The sequence below is a fragment of the Rhagoletis pomonella genome, unplaced genomic scaffold, assembly GCF_013731165.1.
Source record: "Rhagoletis pomonella isolate Grant_MI unplaced genomic scaffold, Rhpom_1.0 Rhpom_scaffold_00004, whole genome shotgun sequence".
Classification (NCBI taxonomy): domain Eukaryota; kingdom Metazoa; phylum Arthropoda; class Insecta; order Diptera; family Tephritidae; genus Rhagoletis; species Rhagoletis pomonella.
In genome coordinates, this window is record NW_023458558.1 from 14,836,319 (window position 1) to 14,863,147 (window position 26,829).

Sequence of the window (26,829 nt, forward strand, 5' to 3'; positions counted from 1 at the left end):
GGACCACTTGAACGCAATTTTTTCGATAATTTATTAGCATGGGTAAACCTATTTATACGGATATATATATATGTATATAAATATGTTCGTGTATATAATTGTATGCACATTCATAGGTACATACATATATGTAAGTTTGTAATTAATGTGTGTACAAATAAGGTGTGGCGGCCTCTTTAAAAACGTTTTATTTTTTTATCTTTTGTGAGTAGCTATCGCTAGCCATTATCAAGTTATAATACTTTTACTACTCACTTTCATTCATTAGTACGTTTATAAGTACTAAAATAAATGATACATTTCCTGTAGAGCAGATAACCTCCTTATTGACAGGCGGCTAAAAGGGGGAATAAAAAGTATTTGAAAGCTTTGAAATTCAATTCATAATAAACATTTTTGACATTTCCCAATTAAAGTAGCTCGCCTTACTGTTACATTACATTAGGGCGGGACAGTGAACATTTTCTTCGAAATATATTTTTGCAATTAGGTAAACTCCAAATTTATTTTAGAACCATGGTTTCTACGGCAAATTTTCTTTGAATTACACGTAGAATACTTCTGTGCTGTACGCTATAAAACTCCCATAAAAATTGACTCACCCTAATATGCATACATATATGTATAAGTATATTAGACAAGCCCCTAATCTTAAATATTTTGAAAGGCCATTTCGAAAAAAGTTGAATTATTTTGGCCGAACCTAGGGGCCTCCTTTTTTCATTTTTCGGGAACATCTAAAATTTTTTTAAATAGCTGAATAATCAAAATACTTCCTGAACAAAAGTTTAAAGAGTTTTAGTGAGCTTTAGTTTACTGGTATTAGGGTGGCACGTTAGAGTGGTAGGAACTGGGAGCTGGTGGCTAAGTACTAGAAGGGAGTACTTAAGGTCAATGAACTTTGTAACAAAAAAAATATGCTAGATCTGACGGCTCGGACAAAAAAATAATAATTTATACGAAATCGCCATGCAAAAATACTTTTGACTCAGCGGTGTACGGCGAACATACTACAATGTGCATAAAAAACAAAACTTTTTCTTAACTCATATCCGACTACCGTCTTCATATGCATATGTACATACATACATACAAAAATATGTACCTCCTTTTCCCTATCATACAAAAATACATACTCGTATAATATCCTTTACATTTATTTTGTGACAGTTTAGCTGAGCTTGAAATTATCTACTTCCTCAGTTGTAAGATTTCGCATCCGTTTTCGATAAAAATCACTGCTAAAATCACACGTTATGAGCGTGTGTGTAGCGAGTACGTATTTGGCTGCTCGCCTCATACCTTTGATATTTTGCATAGGATATGGCGTATTTGATTACCCAGCGCCCTTTCTTCAACTAAAACTAACCGACTGACATACATACATACATACATACAGCGATGTACTCAAATTGATGAAATTGAGCATTCATTACCAAAAGTTTAAAAGTATGCACATACATACACACATACATATATAAGGTATTCATGCATTTAAAGTTTAAACTGTGCCAGGGATCAACAAAGCAACCGGAATTATATGGATGTATGTATGTAGATATGTTTGTTAGGTGCTTGTTGTTGCATTTGACGAATATGGTGACGTATCCATTACATGCTTAACATGAGTTAACGTTTAACCCTAATCAGGAATATAAAGAGGGGGAAATCATTGTTGGAAAGTAAGCAACAAAGAAAAAAAATAACAATGTTGCGCGTGCGCGTAGTAAACAACCACAAACATACATACAATACACTGGCATACATACATACAATATATGTATACATACATATGTACATTGTATATGTGTTCATTTATGTAAATGAATGCAGGAATAATTCTTGACGTGGATGATTTGTAGTCGTGAAAAAAAAAAATTATTACCACAGGGCGCTAAGTTGTCTTGAAGTAATTTAATAGCTTAAGCCCTTATTTTTGTAATTTAAATTTTTAATTTTTTTTCGTAACTGTTGTTTTTTTGTAAGGCCAACAAAAACTTAAAAGGGTAAGAATGTTACATAGTTGCCCGACTGCTTGACTTGGAAGTAACTCGCTTGCGTTAAGGAATTAATTGTTTCTTTTTGTTAAGTCTCTCTTTTGTTTCCTTTTTTTAAAGGAGGGTAAATGAATTTTTACTTAAACAAATCAAGGGTACAATTATCTACCGCAGTTTCGTGACAATATGACAATGCCATCCGGGCGGATGCCAAGCGTCGTTGAACAGGTGTGCTATGCTCTATGCGTTAACAAGCAGATACATATATCCTGTGGAGAAAATGTTTCCCTAGCTTTCATGTTGAGTCCAATATGTATTTGTATTTCAGGAGCCCTAGACATTCTTTATCGCTTCATAAACCAAGACGTAGATCCCTTAACTATTCTACAGACGGCTCTAAAATGGTAATGGTAGTGGTTGCCGGAATATAAATACTACCGGGAGCTGAACGTCAGGCGGGCAGTAGGATTACATGACTATGGTGCGCATATTTCAAGCAGAGGGTTTTGCTATGAGGATACCAGCAGAGCTAGCCTACAGAAACGAGAATCAAGTTAAAAGTTCGCGTTGATTTTTAATAATATGACAAACGCTTTTATTTGCAGATGTGCTCGAAATGTTAGCGAAAAAATTATTATAAATCAACGCGAGCTCTTAGCCACTTGCCAATTGCACTTTATTATACGTACTTAAATTTAATGATCTATAAAACTGCATACACAAGACCTTTCTAGAAACTAAACTTTTTTTTTAATTTTGGTGAAAATTTTTTATAAAACATTTCAAATGTTTTTATGAAATTTTTCAAATTGAGTGAAATTAATCAAATTGAGGAAAACTGAAGGGTCCAATGAATTGTTAACACTAAAATCCAGTTTTGAACTCCGGTGCGCTGGATCCACAGAAGGTATTTGAAAATTTGCAGAAGGGGCGGCACAAAAATTCTCTCCCGACACTCAAGATAAAATTCGACATTTTTAAAATTCATAAAATCTTTCTTAAAAACGTTATACGAAATTAGTACTTTTTAATGTCATATTGAGACAAAAACGAACGGCAAGAATAACCAGAAGATGCCAGGTTTTTCAGTATGACTAATGTAGAATATTCGAGAGAAAGATACTTAAGTACGTATATTATTTAAAATTAATTTGAAACTCTTGCGAATTTTATTTAGTGATTGATATCGGGACCAACGGGACCCGCGGTACAAATCTGGAAAACGCCGTGATGGGCGGGATCGGGATTGAAAAGTAAGTTTAGAAATTGGCGCGGGTAGATTTTAGCGATCTGTGCCGGCGATGTTTTAATAATTGAAATTTCATCTACATAAATATTTAGTTCTTAAGTTAAAATCTAATTTTTTTTATTTTTTTATTTTTCAGCCATAAGACTACTTATCTTTTGTTAGCTTTAATTTTTTTTTATTTGACCCGTTACGCACATTCCTAAGCCACATTCATATTTTTAATTTGCATGACTCATTTAAAGATCAAATAAACTTCACGCATACCTACATATGTATGTACATATGTTCGTACTATGTATGTATATGCATTACCATACACACAATTAACACCAAGTTTCCCATACCAGTAAAAATGGCCGCTTCAAATTTTAATTTTAAAATTTTGAAGTGTAGCTCTCAAAAACGGATACGATAGGAAAAAAAAGTAAAAAAAAAACCCACCACTATTTTTGTGTCTTTACATTTACGTGATAAAAGTTTTAAATATGAAACAAATCGGACCATAAACACGGATTCTCCAAGTATCTCAACCCCTGCGCCAAGTTCGAGGTTTAGAAATTACTTTATGGAGTTATGAAATTGCTGGAAAGGTGCTCGTACTGAGCCTAGGATACTTTTTAATAATTACTCAACACAGTAATAATTTTTTTAAAAGTCTACCATTGTGACTGATTTCTCATATTAATACCAGATATGATGCAGGTAAAGCCAGTGTTAAACCACATTCGACCGCACAGCATCAATCGTCCATCCAGGCGTTTGTAAGTATGTATCATTCTCCCATATTCATCACACCATTGGCATTCGATCGTTTATCTACGCTTGTCAATTATGTATTCCACACACTGCCCCATCCACTTTCAATCTGTACAAGTCAGTCGATATCGGCATTACTGTCTGTCATAAACCACTGTGCATTTCCATCCATAAGTACGTACATATGTGTGTATGTGCGTGTGAATATATGTATATTCATGCACCTACATACATACATACATACATATTATTGATGATGGACAGTTGTTAGATGGCATTCATACTCGCCATATGAGCAGAGTGAATGTTTATTGTTTTGACATTTTTTTCTCCCGCGGATTTCTTAATTGAATTTTAATTCCCTGTGGCAAATTATGTAGCCCAAGCAACAGAAAAATCTGTTAACTGACATTGATATTGAATTTTAATTGGATTGATTTTGCCCCTGAAATTTGTTTATTTTTTCAAGCGTTTTTAATGAAACCTCCACAAGATAAAGAAGGAAATGTTTGCAAAAGATTCTAAGTTTATTTTGATGAGAATTTCATATCTTTTAGCTGTAAGCATTTATATGTGCATGTATATATGTGTGTATATGATGTGCATGAGTAGTTTCAAAGTACAGTACTTGGTTTATGCAATGACTTCATCTTCAAGCTGCATAACTCATAGGAGGTGAACCTGTTTTCCTGGCCTTCAAATGCCAGTGTTTTCTTGGTCGAATCGTCAGTAATTTTCCTGCATATTTCACATTGATTATTACTTGCAAATGCATACGCCGATGGTAGAAATTTTCACATTTCGCTAAAAGCTTTTCCCAAATTTGAAGCCAGTCGTTGGAGAAAGATTGACATTTTCAAGTCAAAACATTTTTCTATCAAGCTTTTAGCATTAAGAATCTTTTTCTTTCTAGCAGTGCGCTATTTAGGTTTAAGGCAGTCACGATCAAAACATAACCCCCGGTAGATACTTTCTAAAGCTTTTCATAGATTTCCTATAGATGCACTTACAATTGCAGCTTTCTCTCAGAAATATTAAATTCACAATTTCTTTCATTAAAAAATTTTACCTTTAAAAACAATTCAAAATTCAATTCATTTTGAACCTGGAATTATTAACCATGTACTAGATTTATTGAAATACATTTTAGAAAAATGGTCATTGTGTCTCTTAGTTACAACTATCGTCATCGATGGCTATATGTACGGTGACCATCTGTCCTGTATTGTACGGAACAGTCCCCTTTTCTGATTTTTCCTCCGTATTCGGTATTCGGTATTTCGACGCCTTAACAGCTCATATAAATGGCATACCTATCGACAAGTTTTAAGTGGTAAATATATGATAGTAATTTTCCCCACAAACAGTTATTAGTTTTTGATCTGGATGATTGTGACTCGAATCGAGCAATACATACAGTGACCAAAACATCAATTGGTAGGCAACATTATAGCCATATTTGTCTAGTTTTCTTAGGTTTATGTATAGTTTATTATTATTTACTTTTTGAAACTCATTTTCTGAAAAAAGAATCTAGAGCATACTTTTTTGTGAGAAAAATCGGCGTCAACAGAAAATTTGCCCTTTATTAGATATTCGGCTCGCATAAATATGGTCGTCGTAGCCATATGTGCCCCAATAAAGTTTTTTATTTTTATTTTTATTTTTTTGTCCGTGTTTTTCGCACAATTATTTATTAGAAAATTTTGACAGCTAACAAAATCTACATTTTATATTTTATGTGGAAGTTTCTTAACGGAATATTGCAGGTGATGCAAGAAACTATAATTTGTGAATTTTTTACCCAATTCAATTTTTAGTTACACTTGAAAGATTTGGGGCTTGCAGACATGCTCCGTCCTTGGCGGATCCAAAGGGTTAGGCAATAAACCTATTCGTAATTAAGTTAATAAGAAAAATCTTAAAAGCATATTTCCAAGTAAAAATTTTTTAAATGTTAGTAATTTCGTTGCGATACTTTCCAAAAATGCTTAAAAACCCAACCCGAAATTAGAATGAAACTTTCGGGAATATTTCTACAAGAACGAAAGTGAAAACGAAACTATCGAAAACGTTCCCAACGAGAGCAAAATGCGAACAATATATACTTTCGAGAAGAGAACAAACTGGGAATAAAAGTCTCCAGTCTAAGAAACTTTCTCTCGAAGAACCGTTTGGGAACTAAAGTCTCAAGAACTTTTTGAGAAAGAACGAAACGGGAAAAATATTCTTGTGAACTATTCGCGAAGAATGGAAGCGAGAACAATATTTTCCCCATGACGTTCAATTAGTTTAAAGTGTTTAAATATTAAAATTAATCAAAAAAGAACTGAAACATAACTATGCAAATACTTAAAGTAAACGAAAGACTTAAGGCACAAACTTTTCTTGTACAGAAAATGAAAAATTGTTCCATAAATTCATTCTAGCGATAAACGATCTGGAAGTTGATGTGTGATCCAGCTCTCCTCTGGCTTAGACTTAAGAATGATGAGAACGCGACAGCATTCAAAATGAATAAGACACACTAAGACATTTTCACTTTTAGCTCAAGCACCTCTGATCATGGTTCTCACTGACAAAAAATAATTTCATCCCAACACGCAAAAGCCCTTCTCATTCTTAACGTTAAGTTCTCAAAACTTTTGTTTTCGCTTTGTTCTCTAGCAGAACGTGGCCCAGACTTTTGTTTTTATTTGATCCTCTTTGATTACGATCTCGATAGTTTTGTTCACATTTTTTTTCTTTACGGAAACGTTCCCGAACATTTTGTTCTGGTTTGGTTCTTTTGTGGAAAAAACGTTCTTGACATTACATTTTGCTCTAATCGAGGCGCGTTCTTGGTCCCTGCTTTTGAAGTCGATTTTATTTCGAGTGCGAATATGTCCCACAGTATTCACCAAGTATACACACTGCTACGACTTGATTTTATAACTTCTCAAATTGTTGGAACGCTCTATAGTTAAGAAAATTATATATATACATATGTATATATGTACATTTATGCTTTTTCTTTATTCTCAAACAAGCAAAGTCAAACAAAACGTCAACCAATTGACCGACCGCGCTTATTACTTGTCACGCGTTGACATATTGCCTGCACCGATTGTCGGGAGCAATCTGACACGATTTCGGCTTCCACTGGCCATTTACCACCACCACACCTTTTTTGTAAATGAAATTTTTCTTTGAATGAAGCGTGTAAACCTGCCTGTACAACATACATACATACATACATACACGCATAAATGGGGATATTATGCCACCGAAAGTGGTCTACTATATGTCATCTTATTACAAATGATTGCGCGTATCTCTTCGACTGACCGTACATATGTTTGTTTGTATGGTTGTCTGTTTGATTGTTCTGTATGATTTTTTCTCATTTAATCTACATATATATGTACCTGTGTATGTATGTATGTTTGTATGTTTGTTTGCATGTTTGTTTGTTGTTGTTTGGTTATGCCCCTTGTTCTTTGCCATGCGCATTGTGATCCTTTTTGTGGACCCCGCTTTGTTTGTGTTAACATATACAAATATTTTGATTGCGGTTGAAGATGGCTTTTAAAGTTTATTACGATTATTAATTGCATGAAGATTTTCTAGATCTTAGCGAGGTGAATGTCGTGTTCCAAACTGTATGTTTCGTGCTTGTGAAACCAAATGCGCAGCACTTTTTAAGATCACACGCGAGTTAATTTTTTTTTTTTTTTATGTTCTTTGCGTTTCATTGTTGGTGCTGCTTGTTCACTGCAATGCTCGCTTGTTTGGTGGCGTTGTTTTTTGGTATTTTTTTTTGTGCCTTTTTGTTGGATTTAATGTGACAAAGACTAATGGAAGGATTAGCTTATCTTAAGTATGTGTGGACAAAAATTTGTACTTATACCCTTTCGATTGACTCAGAGTAGTTGTGGTAGTGTAGGTGTATATGTTTATACGAGTATGTAAATTTATTGTAATAAGAAAAGATTATGACCGAAAAGTAGCTATGCAGTAGGAAGGAGAAGCTTAAACATGATTAAACCTTGTATGTATGTATGTATGTACATATGAAAGCACACCTCTGCGTGAGAGCTCATGGGCAATATGCACGTATATAACTAAACCAGCTGATGATCACTAATCGAATTATCCGATATCGCTTGGGCTCATAGCAACATTAAACGAAAATTTTTACGAGGAATTACGGCAAGAATGTTTGAGAAAGTGCCAAAGCAATAAGAGATAACACGCTTTAATATCATTAATTAAATGTCATTTACATTTCTTGAAAATCACTACACCGATACGAGCCACAGACAGGCGTTAAACGTTGAACATCATAAACCGCCTACTAAACTCCAGCGCTGTTAGCCAGCCGTCAGCAAAGAGTCGGTCGCCACCGGCAACCAACAACCAGCAACCAGCCACCAGCCACCAGCGAACAACGATCAGCCTTGTCAGCCGGTCGTCAAAACTTTCAACTTTATGAGGTGTGATTAAGGTTCACAACTTTGAGTTATTGGTCAGTTATTTACTCGCCGTGTTGATGGTGTTAAACACCAACAAACTCACGGGAATGATCAGCAGGAATGCTGTTAGTGATCAGCGAACTGCAAGCAGTGACCGCCAAACGCTGGGAATAACGTTAAGCTCAAGCGAATGATACTTTAGGTACGCATGTGTAATGTGATAGGCGCCTTATGAGTGATGGATACCAAAAAAAAAAAGAAAACAAGAAGGGTAGACGAATTTTGACAAATGATGCGCCAAGTCATTTTTGGATGCAGGCAAATTTGTTCGCAAAAACATCATAAAATTTAAAAAAGAGCGAAAATAAATCTGAAATTGATTAATAAAAGTCTTAAAAGCCCATAGCAAAGCAATAAAACAATAAACACTAAAGTATCTTGAAATAAAGTATCAATAACCGTTTCAGCTGACTTAAGTGATTTAGCGGCGTTTTTGTATATTTTGGTTTTCTAGTTATTTTAGTATCGGCGCTTGATTCGCATGACGGTACCCATATGTAGATAAACGTATGTATGTATGTATATATGTGTGATTATTATATGGACACAGAAAAATATGTGTGTATGCCCAATAAACATTTAGGTTAGAGAACGATTAGAAAACGATTCGAATTCTAATGGGTTTCTTAAAGGTAGAAGGTTAGAAGACGATTAGAGAAGGTGTCGAGAATTATAGTATGTATGCTCTACAAAACGGGGACTTACTTCTCAATAAGAGGTTAGATATCTAATCGTTTTCCGACGTCGAATTTTAATTGGTTTTTAATATCTAGTGTTTTTCTAATCATTCTTCAATCGAATTCTTACATAAATAGTTTTCTAATCTGATTTTCGATTCAATAACTACATTAGAATTCTAATGTAAAACCAATATATTTCTCTAACGTTAGAGACTATGTTTGCTGGGTGTACGAGAGTGGATCACACGAACATCAATACAAATGCATGAATATCTCCCTGCCGAAAATGCAACTAGGCCGGGATGACCCAGAGAGCATTTTCGTCGGAGCATGTACTTATCTCCAAAAGGGGCAGGAAAAAACATCCAAAAGCGATTTTTTATAAAAAAAAAAATAGTTGAAAAAAATTTTTTTTCTTTTGAGAGCAATGTCAAATTCAATCGCACTTTTTTAATAAATTTTGTATGTATGTCCAAAAAATGTTTATGCTATAATAGAAAACATTTTCGTTATATTCATTTTTGGGGCATAAATCAAGCATTGTATTTTTAATATTTTAGAGTAATTTTAATGGTCATATAATTAAGGTAAATATGCACAATTTTTGTCTTCCTACGCAACTTTAGAAAAGTGTAGCACAAAGGTTCTGAAATTTCCTGAGAGCTGCATACTGGTTTAACAAATCTGAATGGAAAAAAATGTCTTTTTCATTTCTTGAGCGTTTTTTTTTATAAAATATTTTTATTTTTTTTGAAGAGATCTGAGTACTCAGCTTAAATCGTGAATTGCCACCATAAGAGTTGACTCGAAGACAAATTAATCACCAGTTGTATGCCTAAGGTATGAACCGATGACTAAGTAAACCACAACTGTACCTCATGCAAACTAATCCGCGTCTACTCTCCCTAGAGATTAGTCGCACACTTTTTTTTTTACGGGGATAGTATTGAATTGTTTTTTTTTTTGCAAATAAGTGTGTATGCAGTTGTCACTGGTCGTATCAGCGGCAAGATTGGATTAGTTGTCGTTGACGCATTGTTTGATTTTTATTAACTTTTTATTTATTTAAAAACTCGATTTTCAACCATTTGTGTAGTGTATGTATGTAACTAGGGATATAGATTGAGCTTTTGCCTGTGCCGAAGGTGTGTTAAGTATAAGAGACATGCTGTGATGTTCCCACGCCAATATAGCGCTTTGTATATTCGGTCATTAATTGATGGTTTTGGCTTTCATGCTGTATCCGTATTATTACTAATCGTAACTGACGTCACTGAAACACATGCATTTACGTACACATACATACATACATAAAAATGTAGATGTGCGATAAAATATTATTATGTATATAATAAGATTTTCAGCAGAGGGCACTCGCATTAAGTCCTCGCCAATATCGTACAGGCTGCAAGAATGTAATAACCGCCACTTTTTCTCCTTGTGCAAACATTTCTTAGCTGTATCGATTAATAACAGTTCATTACAAGAAAATATGATGACTCTCAAAATCTTGCAAAACGCTTGCCCGGTTCACGGATTACACGGTAAAACCGGTTTTTCTAATTTTTTTCATGAAACGAATTATCACTGACAATACCGAAAATGCCTACTTTAAAAATATGAAATAAGCACCGGACAATATTCAATTATGTTTTCGGTTTTGAAAAGTTCTACAGGCAATAATATTTTACATCGTCTTATAGTATCCTTATTAACAAGAAAATATTCAAATTAAAAACTAATATAAAAATCTTAGTGCCGTTTGCTAAAGTAGAAGTTGAAATTTTTCTGCCTCTTAAACACGTTATTTCAGAACAAAATTTGAGTTTAACGTCGATAAACTGATAACAGGGACCGTAACACTTACAAATTTTATTTTAAAAATCGCTCTTTAACAATTTTTTTTTTTCAATTTTATTTAATTACACCTTAAATAACCGTTTTTCTGGCTTTTATATTATAAATCCAAAATAACAATTATTTTTGATTTTTATCTGAACAATTGCAAATAACAGTTATCGAAGACTTTTATGTATAAAAGTCATAAATGAAAATCAGTCACTGAGCTTTATTTTTTTGAATCATAATTATAAAAGTCATTTGTATGAGTCGTAGTAAACTTTTGTTTTCCAACATCTTCTTAACTGCGAAAAATGTGAATGACTTTCATACTAATAGTTTCAAAAATAAACAAAAATTTACTAAAAAAAATTGTCAAAAATAACTGATGCACATTCCAAAACATGTACATAAATATCTACAAACAAACATACATAAAGGGCCGAAAATTTTTCTCGCTAAGATTATTCATATAAATTTGATGTGCTTATGAAGCATGTCAATAATCAGATCATATTTCTTCTATTCATCCAAGTCAGACTAAGCATACAAATCGTGTAATTTTAGACTTTTATGTGGCTTTGTGCCTTTCTCATTTAGGGGTTTTTTTTGTTTGTTTTTGATTTTGATTTTGTGCGTTTTTGTTATTGCTTAAAATGTGTTTTTTGTTCTCTGTCGAATGCAGTTGAGTTTATCGAAGCAGGCGCATTACTTGAATTTCTTATTGATTTAAACTGACAGTTAACAAATTTTATAGATTATGATTAGACCTTAATTATTTAGTGAGAAATTTCCTCTAAAGCATGTAAATGTGGCAACTTCACTGTTTTTTTTTTTTTTTATATATGTGCAATAATGTATATATACTTACTTATTAACAATTAATTACTATACGGTATAGGTGGCAGCGGCTTGTATATATAAAGTGAGTGATATAGTAGCATTGTTGAAATGATAATGCATCTTGCTTGACACGTTCATACATACATATGTACATAGAGCGATGCAGCCTTCCTGTCTCGAACGGTGCGCCATTTAAGTACTCAAACTTTTTTCATTTAATTTTATTTTTTTTTCCTCATTTATTTACCATAACTTCTGTTGTCTATTTAAAACTATCTACAAGCATCCGCATAACCGCTGTGCTTTTTAGAAAATTGAAAATGGTAGAAAGCGCAAATAATGCAGCTTAGACGCGCTGTGGCAGTTCTAACATAAACACACACACACACACACACACACACCTAGAAATGCTTATTATTTGGATTGACACACTTGAACAATGCACAGCAGTTGACAATATGTACAATTGCTAAGGTGTGCAGTAGTTTGTTTGCTATAAATATTTATGGCATTTTCACTGTGCTACTTACAACCACTTCTTACCAATGTCCTTGGCTAATTTCTCAAATGTTCCAATGAGAATACTGCTGCTGTCTTTATGATGCGCAACTCTCCTTTTGCCATAACTTGCGCTAGCCCCTAGTGACCTTGTAATAATTTCGCGCACACTCAAACGCGCACACTTACGCACATACATATGTAGATACCTTAGATTAATAGTCAAAACGACGGTAGTATCCTTCGAATATCCAGTGAGCATTTCTTAGTTATACATATTCATCCATTATGTGCTTGCGCAGCGTTTTAACGTTGCTAACTGACCTTGACTGTGATCATATATATGAAGAAGGACAGTTAATGCATATTGTGCTAGGTTACCACTTGCCACTGAATGCTGCTACCCATTAACCTTTTGACTGTCAAATGTTAAGCAATTAACACAGTTTTATTATTTCTCTCTATTGCCTTTCTTTATAACAAATCCATGCATTAAATGTGTTTTATTGTTGCCACCAAGCCGGTAGCATTTGTCAAAGGTAAATTGTGTTTATTTTTTCTTTGTGCGGAATTCTGCCTAAACTGGCACACCCGTCGTCCTAAAAAGCCTGTTTCTGCATTTGTTCATTCTAAATGTCATCAAGCTATTTATTTTCTTGTGCAGGATTTCAGCGTAAGCTGCTAGGTTACTGAAAGCAAGTACAAGTTGACAAGAAATAAGTTATTCCGGAATTTTTTAAACAATTTGCATACCTTGCTATGTATATAAAGCTCATAGCGCTAAGAGCTCATATTTACGTCTAATTATAATAAAAACTCTCTCCGAACTGAGGTAGGGAACTTTGCTGTTAAATGTTATTGACGGCCGCCATAGACGTACGGTTAAATGTAGATGCATACTACCACCCTGAATGACCTACAAAGGTGAGTTTGTTGTGTTTTATTCGATGAATCGGCTTATGCCTGTCATGGTGCCTCTATACTATACTGTATTTCGCAGCTTGGCCATGTTTGTTGTATGGGAGACTCATATTACGGGGGCTGAGTTGCTCAATACAAAGCAGACTTATCGAGATGATGATTGCCAGCAGTGAGTCGTACGCTTAGGCTTACTCAAAAGAAATGTGGCTATCCCAGCTACAAGTATTCTCAGCATGGCAGCGAACTGACGGCTCTAGGGACACAGATCCTCCTCACTCTAGACCGCTTAACGATTTTAAAGCACTCAGCAACTCTTTGCCGCTCACAGGTCAGGTCTAGAGTAGTAACCAACTCTACAGCGCTCATAAACTCTCTACGACGGCACTACCCAGCGGCGCGCTGCTGAATTCAAACTCAGTATGGCGTAGTTCAACGAATTTCCTCAGAAAAATTAGTTTATTTCTTCTTATGCAGCGACTAACTTCAAATTGATGTATAATCACCTAGCAGCCTCATTGAGATAAACCAAATGCTTTCACTTTTGATACATAGCTTTGCAAATAATTCAATATTAATTGTAAAATCATCTAACTGTGGGCAATTTCAGCATGAGTAGATATCTTTAAAAGAAATATGCTGACTTTGAAGTGCTTTAAGCCAAATTCTTTTTTTAAAGTAGTTGAAATCAAACGCAGGGTCGTCATGTTAAAGTCAACAGTTTATTCCAAGGAAGAAAGTCAGATGTTGAACAGGTTGTGGTAGATAAAATAAAACTGGTTGATTATCGAATTTTAAACTAGTTTCTTTCCGTACTGGGAACAGATCATCGAATACAACAGTAAAGAGTGTGGATTCTGGCCTTTATTTATTGTATTTTGACCAAAATAGCCCAACTATACTTAGGATATTGAAGACCTGAATTCTGCTCCATTAAATTTCAGCCATATTCTTGAAGTGTAAGTGTACTTACTTTTGATCACTTCGAGCATATTAAAAAAAAAAAAAAACTGCAGTTCTGGCCAAATCTTTAGCTCTCTCATAACCATATAGTATATTACAATGGTCAAGAAACCGAACGAGAGAAATGTCTATCGACTCCTCCATCGAGCTCATGCAAACCCTGCCTCTTCTTCATTCTCTTGTGAAGCAGTCTTTTTTTCTTAAACCCTAAAGAAGGGGAAATGTTGTTTTTTTTTCAGTATGAAAAATCGGTAAGAACTACAAGTTTTAGAGCAAATAATAGTCTTTTATAATAGCTGGTTCATTTCCGATTATAATACTTCTTCTTTTCTCCATCTTGCCATAGAAATGGGCAACTACGGAAGGTTTATTTATTTTCTTTCGAAAAATTTTTTATTGTACAAACAAATATTTCATATTGTTGAAGGCGATTGTGACAAATGCCGGCGCTAGTAATTTGCAAAAGTTAACAGAATTTATTTATACATGTGATCATAAAATTTTATGAACAAGTGGTTTTGCATGTTGGTAATTTGAAACCCGTATTCGCATACTACACACATACATATTTAAAATTCATAAATGACATTCGTTTAAAACTCATTTAGTAAGTGCAGGTTTTGTTTGTGACGTCGTAGGAATTTTACTTAAAAAGAATACGTACATTAGGGTGGTTCTTAAAAATGTCATCATCTAAATTTTGTACGGGGCACTGCTTTATTTTCTTCTACGTACAACATAAAGCCATCCACGAAAATTTTACAAGTTTGAAATAATTGGTTTGCGTTTGAAAATATTAAAATTAAATTATGATAGACAAAATTTAAAAAAAAAATGCGTTCTGGGCTCAGACTGTCCTTACTAATACGCCCCTATATAAGGGTTTCTTGATATTTTTTATGTTAATTATTTGTAAACCAGTGTTACTTAGTTTTGTTTAGGTACAAATTTGAAATAATGCTGCACTTTTTCGGAAGCTGAAACTTCTTGCCAATCCACTACTATATCTAAGATATGTCTCCAGAGTCGACCAAAGATCGAATTTTTTGACAAAATGTCTGAACTTTAGTCCATTAAGATATATGTAGATTAATGAGTAGTTTGCTTGCCAAAAACTTTTTCCCTATGACTTGCAATTAATTTTTCATAGCAAATTTCAATTGCAACACTAGCGGTATGTCATTAAATGTAATATAATAGCAAATCGCCTAGATTAGAAATAATTTCAAAAAAGTATCATGAGCACAATTACGAGCCCGTGCTCGTAGCCCTCATAAAAAGGCAAAATCACGCGACTAAATGCAGATTAATTTATAATGCCACTCATAACTTTTTCGCTTAATCGCCGAGTTGTTTTGCAGCTTTGTAGCATAGAAAATTCCGAAATAAAGGACTTTTTATCTATATCTTTTCGATAAGCGAATACGTGCAGACAAATATTACGGAAATAAAAAAAAAAACGGCGAAACAGTATTTTGCATTGGTAACCTAAAAATAAGTTAGCCGTTAGTCATTGTTGACACTTAGACTTAACATAAATTCAATGCCCATGTCCAGCAGGTACAATGCACGTACTCGTAATCAGGACAGGTGTGTGGCACACTTCATGAATGCATTGACCAGATAAGATAAACCAATCGTTCACTAACATCAAACAAACACATAAAAACGCGTGCATGTACATTAGGTTGGATCGCAAAAAAAAATGTTTATAATTAATTTGTCAGCTTGACGTCGTGAAAGTTTTAGCGCTATAAAAACTCCCGCTAGCTAGCTCCACGCTAAAATAAGCCTGATTCGGGTTATCTTCATAAGTCTTTTATTTACAACCTGATTACAAAGTTTTGAGTACTAAATAGCTTAGAGGTTTGAATTTCCTGAAACGAGAATCTTACTGCGTGCGCAGCTATGATTAGGGATTACATATTTCAAACCCCAAACTAATGGAAGATTGATTTAAAACATGTTTTTCCAATAGGATGCCAATTGCCATACAACGCATCAAATAATCGACTCATCGAAGGCAAAATTTTATAAATCTCTCGAAATTGGCCAGTCAATTCGTGCCATGCAGTTCATGCGACCTAACGCCTCTAGATTATTTTCTCTGGAGTTACGTAAAGCCATTCGTTTTCTTAGTTCAAAGCGGAAACTTTGGACGCCTTAGAAGACAACATTGTTCGAACCATTGCCGAAAAGGTGTTTCAAGAATTCAACTTCCAGAATGCGCCTTTCGAGCCAGCCGCCAAAGGGCCATATTGCTTGAAAAGGTGTTTCAAGAATTCAACTTCCAGAATGCGCCTTTCGAGCCAGCCGCCCAAACGGCCGAAATTTTATACATTTCATTTTATTCAAAAACAAATTAATGCCATAAAATTATCAATCTGATAAAGCCAATTATAAGTTTGAAATTTTGTATGTCATCTCATTGAAGCAGTATACCTCTCAAAAGCACCCTTTAATATGGTCATAGTGATGTATGAATGTTATTTTCTTTCGATAGTTAAATTAAACTTTAATCAACATAAAATATTAAATTTGTGTAAGTAAAGAATTTTTTCATGATCCTACAGCGTTGTGTAGCTTTTTAAAGTCGTACTTGGCTATTTTTATCAATTCTTAAGTTTTCACAAAGCAAGCTTTCAAACTAATGTGATAATTAAAAACTGTTTTCCACCGACTTCCAAAAAAGGAGGAGGTTATCAGTTCGTCGGAATATTTTTTTTTTTTTTTTTTATGTATGTTACCGCATAACTTTGGACCACGTCAACCGATTTTTCTTTTTGCATCGGAAAGGTAGTGTCTCAGAGGTGGTCCCATACTAATCTGGTTAAGATCCGATCAGCGGATCATGAGATATATATATATATATTGTTTTTTTATATGGGAGTTGAAGTCGGTTTTTTTTTTGCTAAAAATTACTAGTCTTGCATATGGTCAACGATCTGACCTAGTGCACGACATATTACATATGTGTGTACATAACTACTTAAGTGTATATTTGTATTTGAATGCCGATCAATGGTGGCAATAAATTATTAACGTTTTATAACTGTTTCTTTCTTGCTTTTATCGATTTGTAATGAGAACACAACTTACTTGTTAATAAATGCTTTAATCGCCTATAAAGTATTGATTACCTCAGCAAGTTTTCTTATCAGCTCGTGCCTCTGCTTCGGTTGTGTTCATTAATTTATATTCAGGTATGCAATTGAACGGGCATGCGAGCATACCATAAACGCCGGATGCGCGATATAAAACACAAACTATGTGTACTAGTACGTATAAAGAATATATGTAAGACTAAATGGAACACCTAAAAGAAACTACCATTACTAAAATTTGAAGTACTGGCCAATTATCCTAATAAACAAGCATTGACAGATATTATTTTGAAAAGTTTCTTAATTCATGTATACATTTGTACATTTTTATGTAGTACATATGTACATACATACATATACAAATATTTCATAATCCCGCAAACATATTCTGAGTGTTTCAAAATATGTACATGAGTCCGAAAGGAGTCCTAGGTAGTTAAGAAATATGAGTTTCAAAATCAAAAATTTTTTTACTCGTATATGAATATTTTAGGATTCGTATATGATCCAAGTTATGAACCAGCACCTTGTACCAATATAAAAACAATAAAGATTCGAAATTTATATCTAAACTTGTTTATATGTACAGAAGTTTAAAATAATTAGAAAACAAAAAATGAGCAAAATTTAGCTGCAGCTGGTGCTATTAAATGCATGTTGGAATGTGTATGAGCACGTAAGTATGTATGTATATTATTTTAAAGTAATTTTTGCTCAAATCCTTTTGCAAATATAGTACGTTTAATAAGACCCAAAGAACAACCTAAAATAAAAGTCCGAATAAAAGCCTCAAAATGAGTCTGAAATGCTTCATATGTATGAGGCCAAAAATTGTTTTAAATGAGTCCAAAATGAGCTTTTTATGAGGCTAATAACAGTCCAATATGACTCATATAGAGGCTAATTTGTTGTATGAATTTAAGCTTATAAAATTCGACCTTCGGAGGAAGGGAAACACTCGCATATATGTATATAGTACTCTTAAATGAATTAATTATGCGCGTAAAGGCACCGAAATAGGATTCCTCAAAGATCTCAATTTATGACTTCAAATGTTTGCTGGGAAGCTACATAACATACAAATATACGAGTGCACAAGTAAATTATTAAATATCAAAATAAATCTAATATGCATTTGTATACGATGAGTAGTTGTGGCTTTTGTATACTTCAGAGTTTGTTGCACTGAATTTGATACGCCTACTCAAGGGCGTACGTACGCAAGTGTTCGCTTTAGCCCACTAAAAAGGGGGGCGGGGGGGGGGCGAAACAACGCGATGAATGTACTTACATAGAAGCAGCGAAGCTGATAATATTAATCGAAAAATTGATACGGACTTGTTTTTACTTTTACTATCTATCTAGAAATTTGTATGAAAATTTGTTAATTTTAAGTAAAATATATATGTAAATAAATAGATAAATAAAGTATTAAATAAAAATTATTTACCACTTAATTTGCCTTTCCTATTTTAAACTCCAACTAATTAAGCGCACCAAAATAAAACTTCAATCCAAGATATCTTATTCATCGGACTCTTTAAGCCTGGAAACCTAACAGAAATACACTCGTAGGTTTGCCATTTCCTGCCGAGGGGCGACCGCTGCACAGTGATTCAAAACTGGAACTCAGCGATCATAATTCACAATAATTATTTCGCTAATATTTTGAGCACTTCTGCATGCTAAATAGGAAATAAAATAGTTTGTTATATTATTAAAAATCAACGCGAACTCTTAGCCATATGCAACTTGCACTTTATTGTACTAAAATTTTATGATCTATAAAACTGCATTCCCAAAATTTTTTATAAAAACCAAAAACAAAAAACTTTTGGCGAACAAATTTTTTTAATTCTGGGAGAACACTACAATTGTTTTCAACTGGTCTTTATTATGTAACATTTATTAACTTTAAGAGGAGAATCGAGTTTCTTCAAAAGTGCTACTTTTTCTGCACTTTGCACCAGAGAAATTAATCAAACAAAAAAAAAATTCAAAAATCGGGCTCAACTGTTCCCTTGCAAATTTTATTGGCTTTCATTAAATGAATGAAAAATAAATGCTCCGGTTAATTGTGAACACAAAATGCCAACTTTGAACCACTGTGCGCTGATAAGAAAAAAACTATTTCTCTATATTTTCTTGCGACGTTGATTTGACCAGGGCTTAAACGCAGACCCTGTAGAGTGGTAGTGCGCACTGTTATATTACATTATATTAATACATTTAAATAAAACACTAAAAAATGTTCGTCGAATCGACGAATGGTTAGGGTTGAAGGGCATCGGGAGAATATAAGGTTTCTGTGACGTGGTAACGAGTGTTGTTAAATAACAGTGGCGAGCGGTGGTTTTTCTCTCAAAATACTTATAAGCAATTTGGGTAGGTATTGGGTACTAAGAAACGGCAAAAATAATGAAAATAAAAATCCATAACATAAATTTTCCAAAAAAAATTACTTTTTTTCATTTTTCTTAAGGCTCTAGACTTAACTTAACTTACGTAAGAAATCGTCAATGAATATTTAACATGTCAACTTGGCCAGAAGCGAAAATATTTTGTTTTTGAATTTTCCTTTTCAACTGATTGCCACTTTGCCGCCTATAAGCCACATCAAATATTTATTTAGCCAATATAGTAGGTTACGTTACGTAAATTAAGTCTAGACTAGCATAGCCTTTAGTGTTACCGTGTACTATGTACAAGCGATAACTTCGCTCACCGAGAACCACTTGTATATCATTGTGTGGTTATGTTAATTTAAGTAAATACAGTTTCTAGACACTAGCGACACCTATCGGGTAACTAAAAAAAGATATTCTTATTTACGTGAGTAATATATGTTCTTTATTTGAATCAAATCGTAGTGTGAATATGACTCCATCGACACATATCGGGACAATTTTTAACAAAAAAGTATTTATATTTTCGTGGGTTTAATATGTCAAACTGTAAATATGGATTTTAGTGATACATACGTCGACTCCGGTGCAACCTATCGGACTAATTTTTAAATAAAATATTTTTTACGCGACTGCTGTGTATGTGCATGTTTTGAATTTCAAAAGATGTTTAGAGACATATCGACGCCAGCGCCATCTATCGAACTAACTTTTAAACGAAATATTTCGAGTCTATAAAGTACAAAGCACAGACACAAATGGCCTTTTTATATATTACATTTCATAAATATCTATTTTCCCACAAATAATTAAGTGCCAACATCACTCAATAATTGTTTTGCATTAAAACTGTTTAAACAACTTTCATTTGATATCCATAATTAATGAATTTTGTCCTTAATTTTAAAATTAAGTGGCAGCACCACCGATTGCGAATAAAACCATGCTGATTACCAGTCCGGAGAAGAACCAAACCTATGCTAATTTTCGTGATAAGATTCAAAGTTTTATGTGGGAAAACACAGTTTTTCCTGTTTATAAACGAGGATAAATTATACTCCATTTTTATAAGGAAATATTTATTTTTAACTAGTCTTTGTTTAATATTGTGATATTTAACATAACTTACTTATTTAATTAATATATATTTTTGTATGTATATAAGTGGCAACTCTTTTATTTTGAAACTCACTGGATTAAAACTCTCTCAAGCACCATTCCTTTGACCCCAATCTTGTAATAGTTTGTCTACTTATTTAATATTTTTACTATAGAGAGATGGCAACGACATGATTTTCTTCCAAAACCTTCAACATTTATCGTCATATTTCAGGCAATTTACATAAAACCTTAATAAATTATGTACGGAAACCTGCCGCATTAATAACAATGTCTAAAGCTTAAAACTGTAAACAAAAATTTTTTTTTTTTTCAGGCGGACAACTGGCGCTTTGGGGACCTTCATTTTATGATATGTATAGATTAATTAATTTTTGTATTTTATATGAAAATTTAAAAAATTCAAATATCACTGAAAATACTGAAAATTTAAATACTTTTTTGGGTTCGACAACTACACCTCAATATGGCAGCAGAGTTATACTTGTTATAGAAACATTATTTATATATATATGTACATTTTCGCAATCAATATATTTTCGAGGTAATTATAAATTTTTTTCGCGACCCAGCCTAATACAAATAAATATCAGATTAAATATCAGATCACAACAGCTGCATATATTTTCATACACACCATTTTTAAAGTACGTTTTCTAGTACTCTTTGAATCATTTTCTCGCTAAGTTGCACTTAGGTTTTTTAATATTTTTTTTTTTATTGAGTAACTTTGTTGACATAGTTTATTATCATTGATTGCTTTAAAATACATGTATATATATGCGAAATTATCTATTATTAAATATTACAAGAAATTGATGATTCACATCAAAGTAATTTGCGTTGCTTAGTTTTAAAATTAGCAGGGCTTTTTTTTATTTATTTATACACAAATGTACAATGTGCATATGACATTAATTTGTATTCACGTAAATTCATAAGTACACTTGCGTATTCCAAATAATAATAAAAAACCACAAAAAATGACCAATAAACATTTTACAGTTGTGAAATTAATGACTTTAGCTATTTGGAAAACACTAAAGTTTGTTTTAATGCTCTTCACATTTTCAATTTGCCGTAAATCACAGTTTGCTATTTTTACGTACCCCCAAATACATAAGTACAAATAATATACTATATGTATGTATGTATGTACATATGCATGCATGCATTTACTTGTGTTTACTTGCAAATAAGTATGTATTTTTAGCATGCAAAAAGCTAGGCTTATTTTATTAAGCTATTCAGTACTCGTATTTGTAAATAACCCCCGAGCCGGTTGAAAATTAAGAAAAATACTTCCGTATCCACCCACTGCACCTTGCTGTGTGTGTGTAGGTACAAATGTACTTATATATGCTTGTATGTCTATTTATTTGCCTAATTCATTTAAAGCTAACTTTAGAATTTGTTCATCATTGTTTCTATCGAAATTAATTAAGACTGGCGAGGTCAATGGTTAAAAAAAAAACAGAGGTGAAATTTTGCAATTAATCGAAAAACGTGGTAAATTACATTTGCAGTAATGTATAAAAGTACATATGCATATTAAGACGACTCACGAAAATAGTTAACTTCTACCATCAGCTCAAACTTTCTTAAAAAACCTTTAACTTTCTGCAAACAATTTAAGCCTACCACATCAACACTAATGGAAGTTTTTCTGATAGCTCACCTTTGTTTCAGTCACTGGTCCTAGATAATGGAAAAATTTAAGTTTCAAATAAGGTTCAACAACATTTTTGATGTAATTTTCGGTAATTTTCTTATAAAAATTCGAGCAACTAAGTCACAACTGGACTAATTTTCATTTGAAAAAAAAAAAACATAAATGAAAGGGTTAACTAAAAAAAAGTCATATGGAAATGGAAAAAGGTACCATGGAAGTGAAAATTAATTAAAAACTTGCGAAATAGTAATTAATTATACCGAAAACTGAATTATTTTAGCATTTCGGGAGAGATTTTGAAGAAAAAATTACATATTGCCTGTATTCTCTTATGACATACATACATACATATTTTCTGGGAGAAAAAGTTTTTCGATACAAATAATTTTTTTTTTCATAAAAAATACGATTTTAAAGAGTATTTTCAACACGCTTCTGCTCAAGAATGACGATGACTTGACAGAAAATATTCTGAGGGGAGCTATAAAATTGATCAAATTTCATAATTCGCTTTGGAAAATAAAACCATTTATTCTTCTTTGGAACATGGAATGCACCTACACAAGTAAATGTGTATGTACATACATATATAGAAGGTTTGAAAATTTTTAATTCAAAAACCTCAACGTCTATATGGTCAGCTGAATACTTAAGTTAAGTGACACTTTGACCAGCTTTGGCTATTTCTTTATCTGGCTTTTTCTATATCTTGTATCTATTTAAGGTTTATAATTTTTTTATAAAAGTCTATGACATTACGTAACCAGCACCACATAAACCTACATATCAAACCTTGTAAAAAATTATAATATAAAAATTCCACAAGCTTTAACAATTTCCCTAAAAAATTTTAAACTTTTTATTCTATATTATATTTTTAGGGAAATTTTGGGTATCCAAAATGGGTTATAGCTACGGTGACCATAAATATGGATTCAAAATGAAGGACAATTTTTCAAAAATATGCCTACATATATTTAGGTAGTATAAAAATATTAAAAGAGTATTTATGATTCTAAATTCTTATTGCATTTTAGACTTTAAAAACGAATAACGTTTTCTTCATCAATATTAATCATTTTTTACGTGAATATTTATAAAAGTATAGTAAAACATATTATAACTGCAATAGCGAAAAGTGAAAATCTTTAAAAGATTATTTTATAGCCAAATTTGGAGTCGTTCAAAACGAAAACAATACCCTTCTTTTTTTGTTTTTTGGTACTTTTCGAAGTTATATGTCAAAAATCGACGTCATGAATCGACGTAAACGACGAGTTACAAAGTGCCCTTTACAAAAATATTCAATTTGTGCAGACTGTAACGATATATCTTCTTTATCGAATTTTAAAATAATGAAAAAAAAATATCAAATGAAACTGCGTATTTGATTGAAAATCTCACTTTTTTCGACTTTGACGACAAAATGCAAATGGTCGCCTGTAGCACTAATAATTTTCATTGAAGTCGCTACAAGTTGTATATTTTGGTAAGAGGCACATCAATACCCTTCGAGTTGTAAGTCGCTTACGTTGATTGGGAGATTTTTTCATGAGATATGGAAGAAAAGCTACGAAAAGTACCAAAAAACACTTTTTTAAAAAAATCCATCCATTGTCCGATAATTTTAAAATAACGATAAAATGCGGGACAAATGCAGGACACTTGGAAAAAATCAGTACATTTTGAGGTTTTTCAGGTTTGAAAAACTACGGAGGACCGACATTTGAAAAACAGTACGGTCCTGCAAAAAACAGAACGGATGGTCACCGTAGTTATAGCCCATTAAATTTTAGTTGGTTAAGGTACAACACGCTGGAAAATCGCGTTGATTTTTAATAATTTTTTTTGGCTGACGGTGTTGTGCGTTTTCTTCCATATAAAGTATGGCCCAACAATTTCTTTTATATGTGACAAAAAATTATTTTTAGCAATATGATTACAAAAATTATTTAAAATTTATTGAGTATAAAAATGTATGGGAAATAAGTAATATTTGCAGAAAAAATTACTTTTTAAACATTATTTTCTAAGAAAATTATGTCTATGAAGTATATAAAAGGTTATGTGTGAAAAAAATTGCTACTTTAGGGGGAAAAAATATTTGCGGAAAAAATTGGGGAAAAAATAATTATTTTATGGGAAAAAATGATGAGATTAACACAACATTTTTTTTAAATTAAGAAAAAAAAAGCTTTTAGCTAAAATTTATAAAAATTTGTACGAAAACATTATCTTTTACATTGAAATAATGTAAAATGTTTTTAATTAGCACTCGATGAATAATATTTCCCAATTGAAATCATGATATTTTAACTAGATATAGGCTCATGGTCCTGAGAGGGTTAAATATACCTTTCTAAATACGAAGTGTTTAGGTATTTAATATTAAATAAAAAAAAATTTAATACAAAAGCCCCGCACTGCTTTTTAAAATTAAAAGGTACTGCTTATTGATGAGTGAATATGAAGTTTTCTGGTCACTTGAAACTTAAAATGCGTGTAAAAAATAACCGAAAAATGGAAGTGGACTCAATGAAAACTGGTTAAGGTGATTTTTTGAACCCTTGTAACCATCCAATTGAACGTTAAAATAGGAGATATAATTTAATTTGCGAATTCAGGCGTGGCAAATATCAGCCTTAATGCTAACCCTTAACGCTTTCAAACTAGAGCATATTCAATTTTAAAATTGGGGACTGTGCAGAAAGACTTTGTATGTACGATTTATAGAATCCGTTAAAAAATTCCGCAATTAATCAGAAGTAGGCTTCAAAATTCGATTATTTTCGAAATTTAATATCTCCTATGTACTTATCTCAATCATCACCATCATCATTTTCAAAAAGTAACTGACTTACCCTTGACATTAGCCGATCTGCACCAGTTCCTTCATCATCCTTAAATATAATATCCTTATTGTAATTTGGTACCAAATTCTTAAATTTAGGCGAATCTCTCTTGATGGCGCCCTCATTCAGACCGGAAGCGCCCAGTGTACGCTCGGACATATTCGGCACGTGCTGCTTAAAAACGAGAGGCGTAAGTTTGCGATTTTTTCGCGGTCCACCAATACCCCGACCCGGGCCGCAACCCGCTGCAGCAGAGAAGAAAGTGCAGAGCAGCAAAAGGGTGCATAGACGACGCAATGTTAGGCGACGGCTTTGCGCAAAAGCGCCTCCACAAATTCGTGTGGTATCTATGTCGGCAAGGGGTGATTGTTCGGCGGAATCATGCAGCATCACCGGCGCATTGTTGGTGAGCATGGTGGGACACGCGGCTGTTGCAGGTGCAACTGGAGAGGCGGGATGATGATGGACTGCAGTGTTCGCGTAACTGGTATCGCCGGTAATACTCTGACCTCCTCGTCTCCTACTTTCAGGCATTCTTTTACAAATCTTACAGCACTTTGTGGTTTTGGGTTGTTGCAGGCGTTCTTCAGGCTTAAAATCTAACTGTGCTACAGCGGCTTGATACATTTTAAAATGAATCTGTTTTTGTTGTTTTTTTTTTTTGCTGATATGTATTTTGTTTTACGCAAGTTATTTTGTCCGTTAAATCAATTTTGTTGTACTTTTTATGTGATAGACATTTCACCTATTTGGCGTGTATTCATAGCTGCAATTTTTTTTTACACGATTTTGTTTCGATTTCTTTTTTTTTTTTGTTTACAGTATTCCGTTTCAAGTACTTGAACCAACACACTAATTTGCAATACAACAAAAAATGATAATTTTCAAAAACATCTCGCAAAATTTAACACTTTTATTTTCGTGCCCGTGGTGCCAATATTTTTCGCAAATTGGCGTCGTCAATGAGCGCACAGCTAGCTATGAGCGTACGCATGCACATTTGAGCACTAATTAGCTGCAATTTGTGACTTTTACACTTTCGCATTCGCATACGGTATGCACGAAAGCAGCTAACAAACTATCGTCGCAACTGTGCTATTAACTTCAACTGTGGCCAGTACTCGCTCACTGATTGACAAATGACATTTCAGCGCTGTATCGACGAGGTTGCTGTCCAGAACTCGGTCGAAGGCACGTTGCTGTCGCCGTAGCTGCTGCTCCGTCCACATATCTACTTTCCGACGTTCAATATTCCGGTTCATCCCGGTAGCGTTCACTTCGCTCCCAAGCACTACTACATACATACTACATACATGAGTATATACAAGCATACTTGGCGCTCCAAGCAAAATTCATTTTCATATCTCCTCGCAGCAATGAATTGAAACAGCCGACGACGCAGCCAGGTAACAAACACTGA

General features: G+C 33.3%; 1 protein-coding gene across 1 annotated transcript in view; it reads right to left on the minus strand.

Moving 5' to 3' along the window:
* LOC118737089 (protein hedgehog) overlaps positions 1-26,620 on the minus strand; it is a 56,038-nt gene extending 29,418 nt beyond the window's left edge. Inside the window, exon 1 of the mRNA XM_036467366.1 lies at positions 25,419-26,620. Coding sequence (XP_036323259.1) covers positions 25,419-26,036 — 618 coding nt within the window. The 5' untranslated portion in view covers positions 26,037-26,620. The remainder of the gene's footprint in view (positions 1-25,418) is intronic.
* Positions 26,621-26,829: the final 209 nt, after the last annotated feature.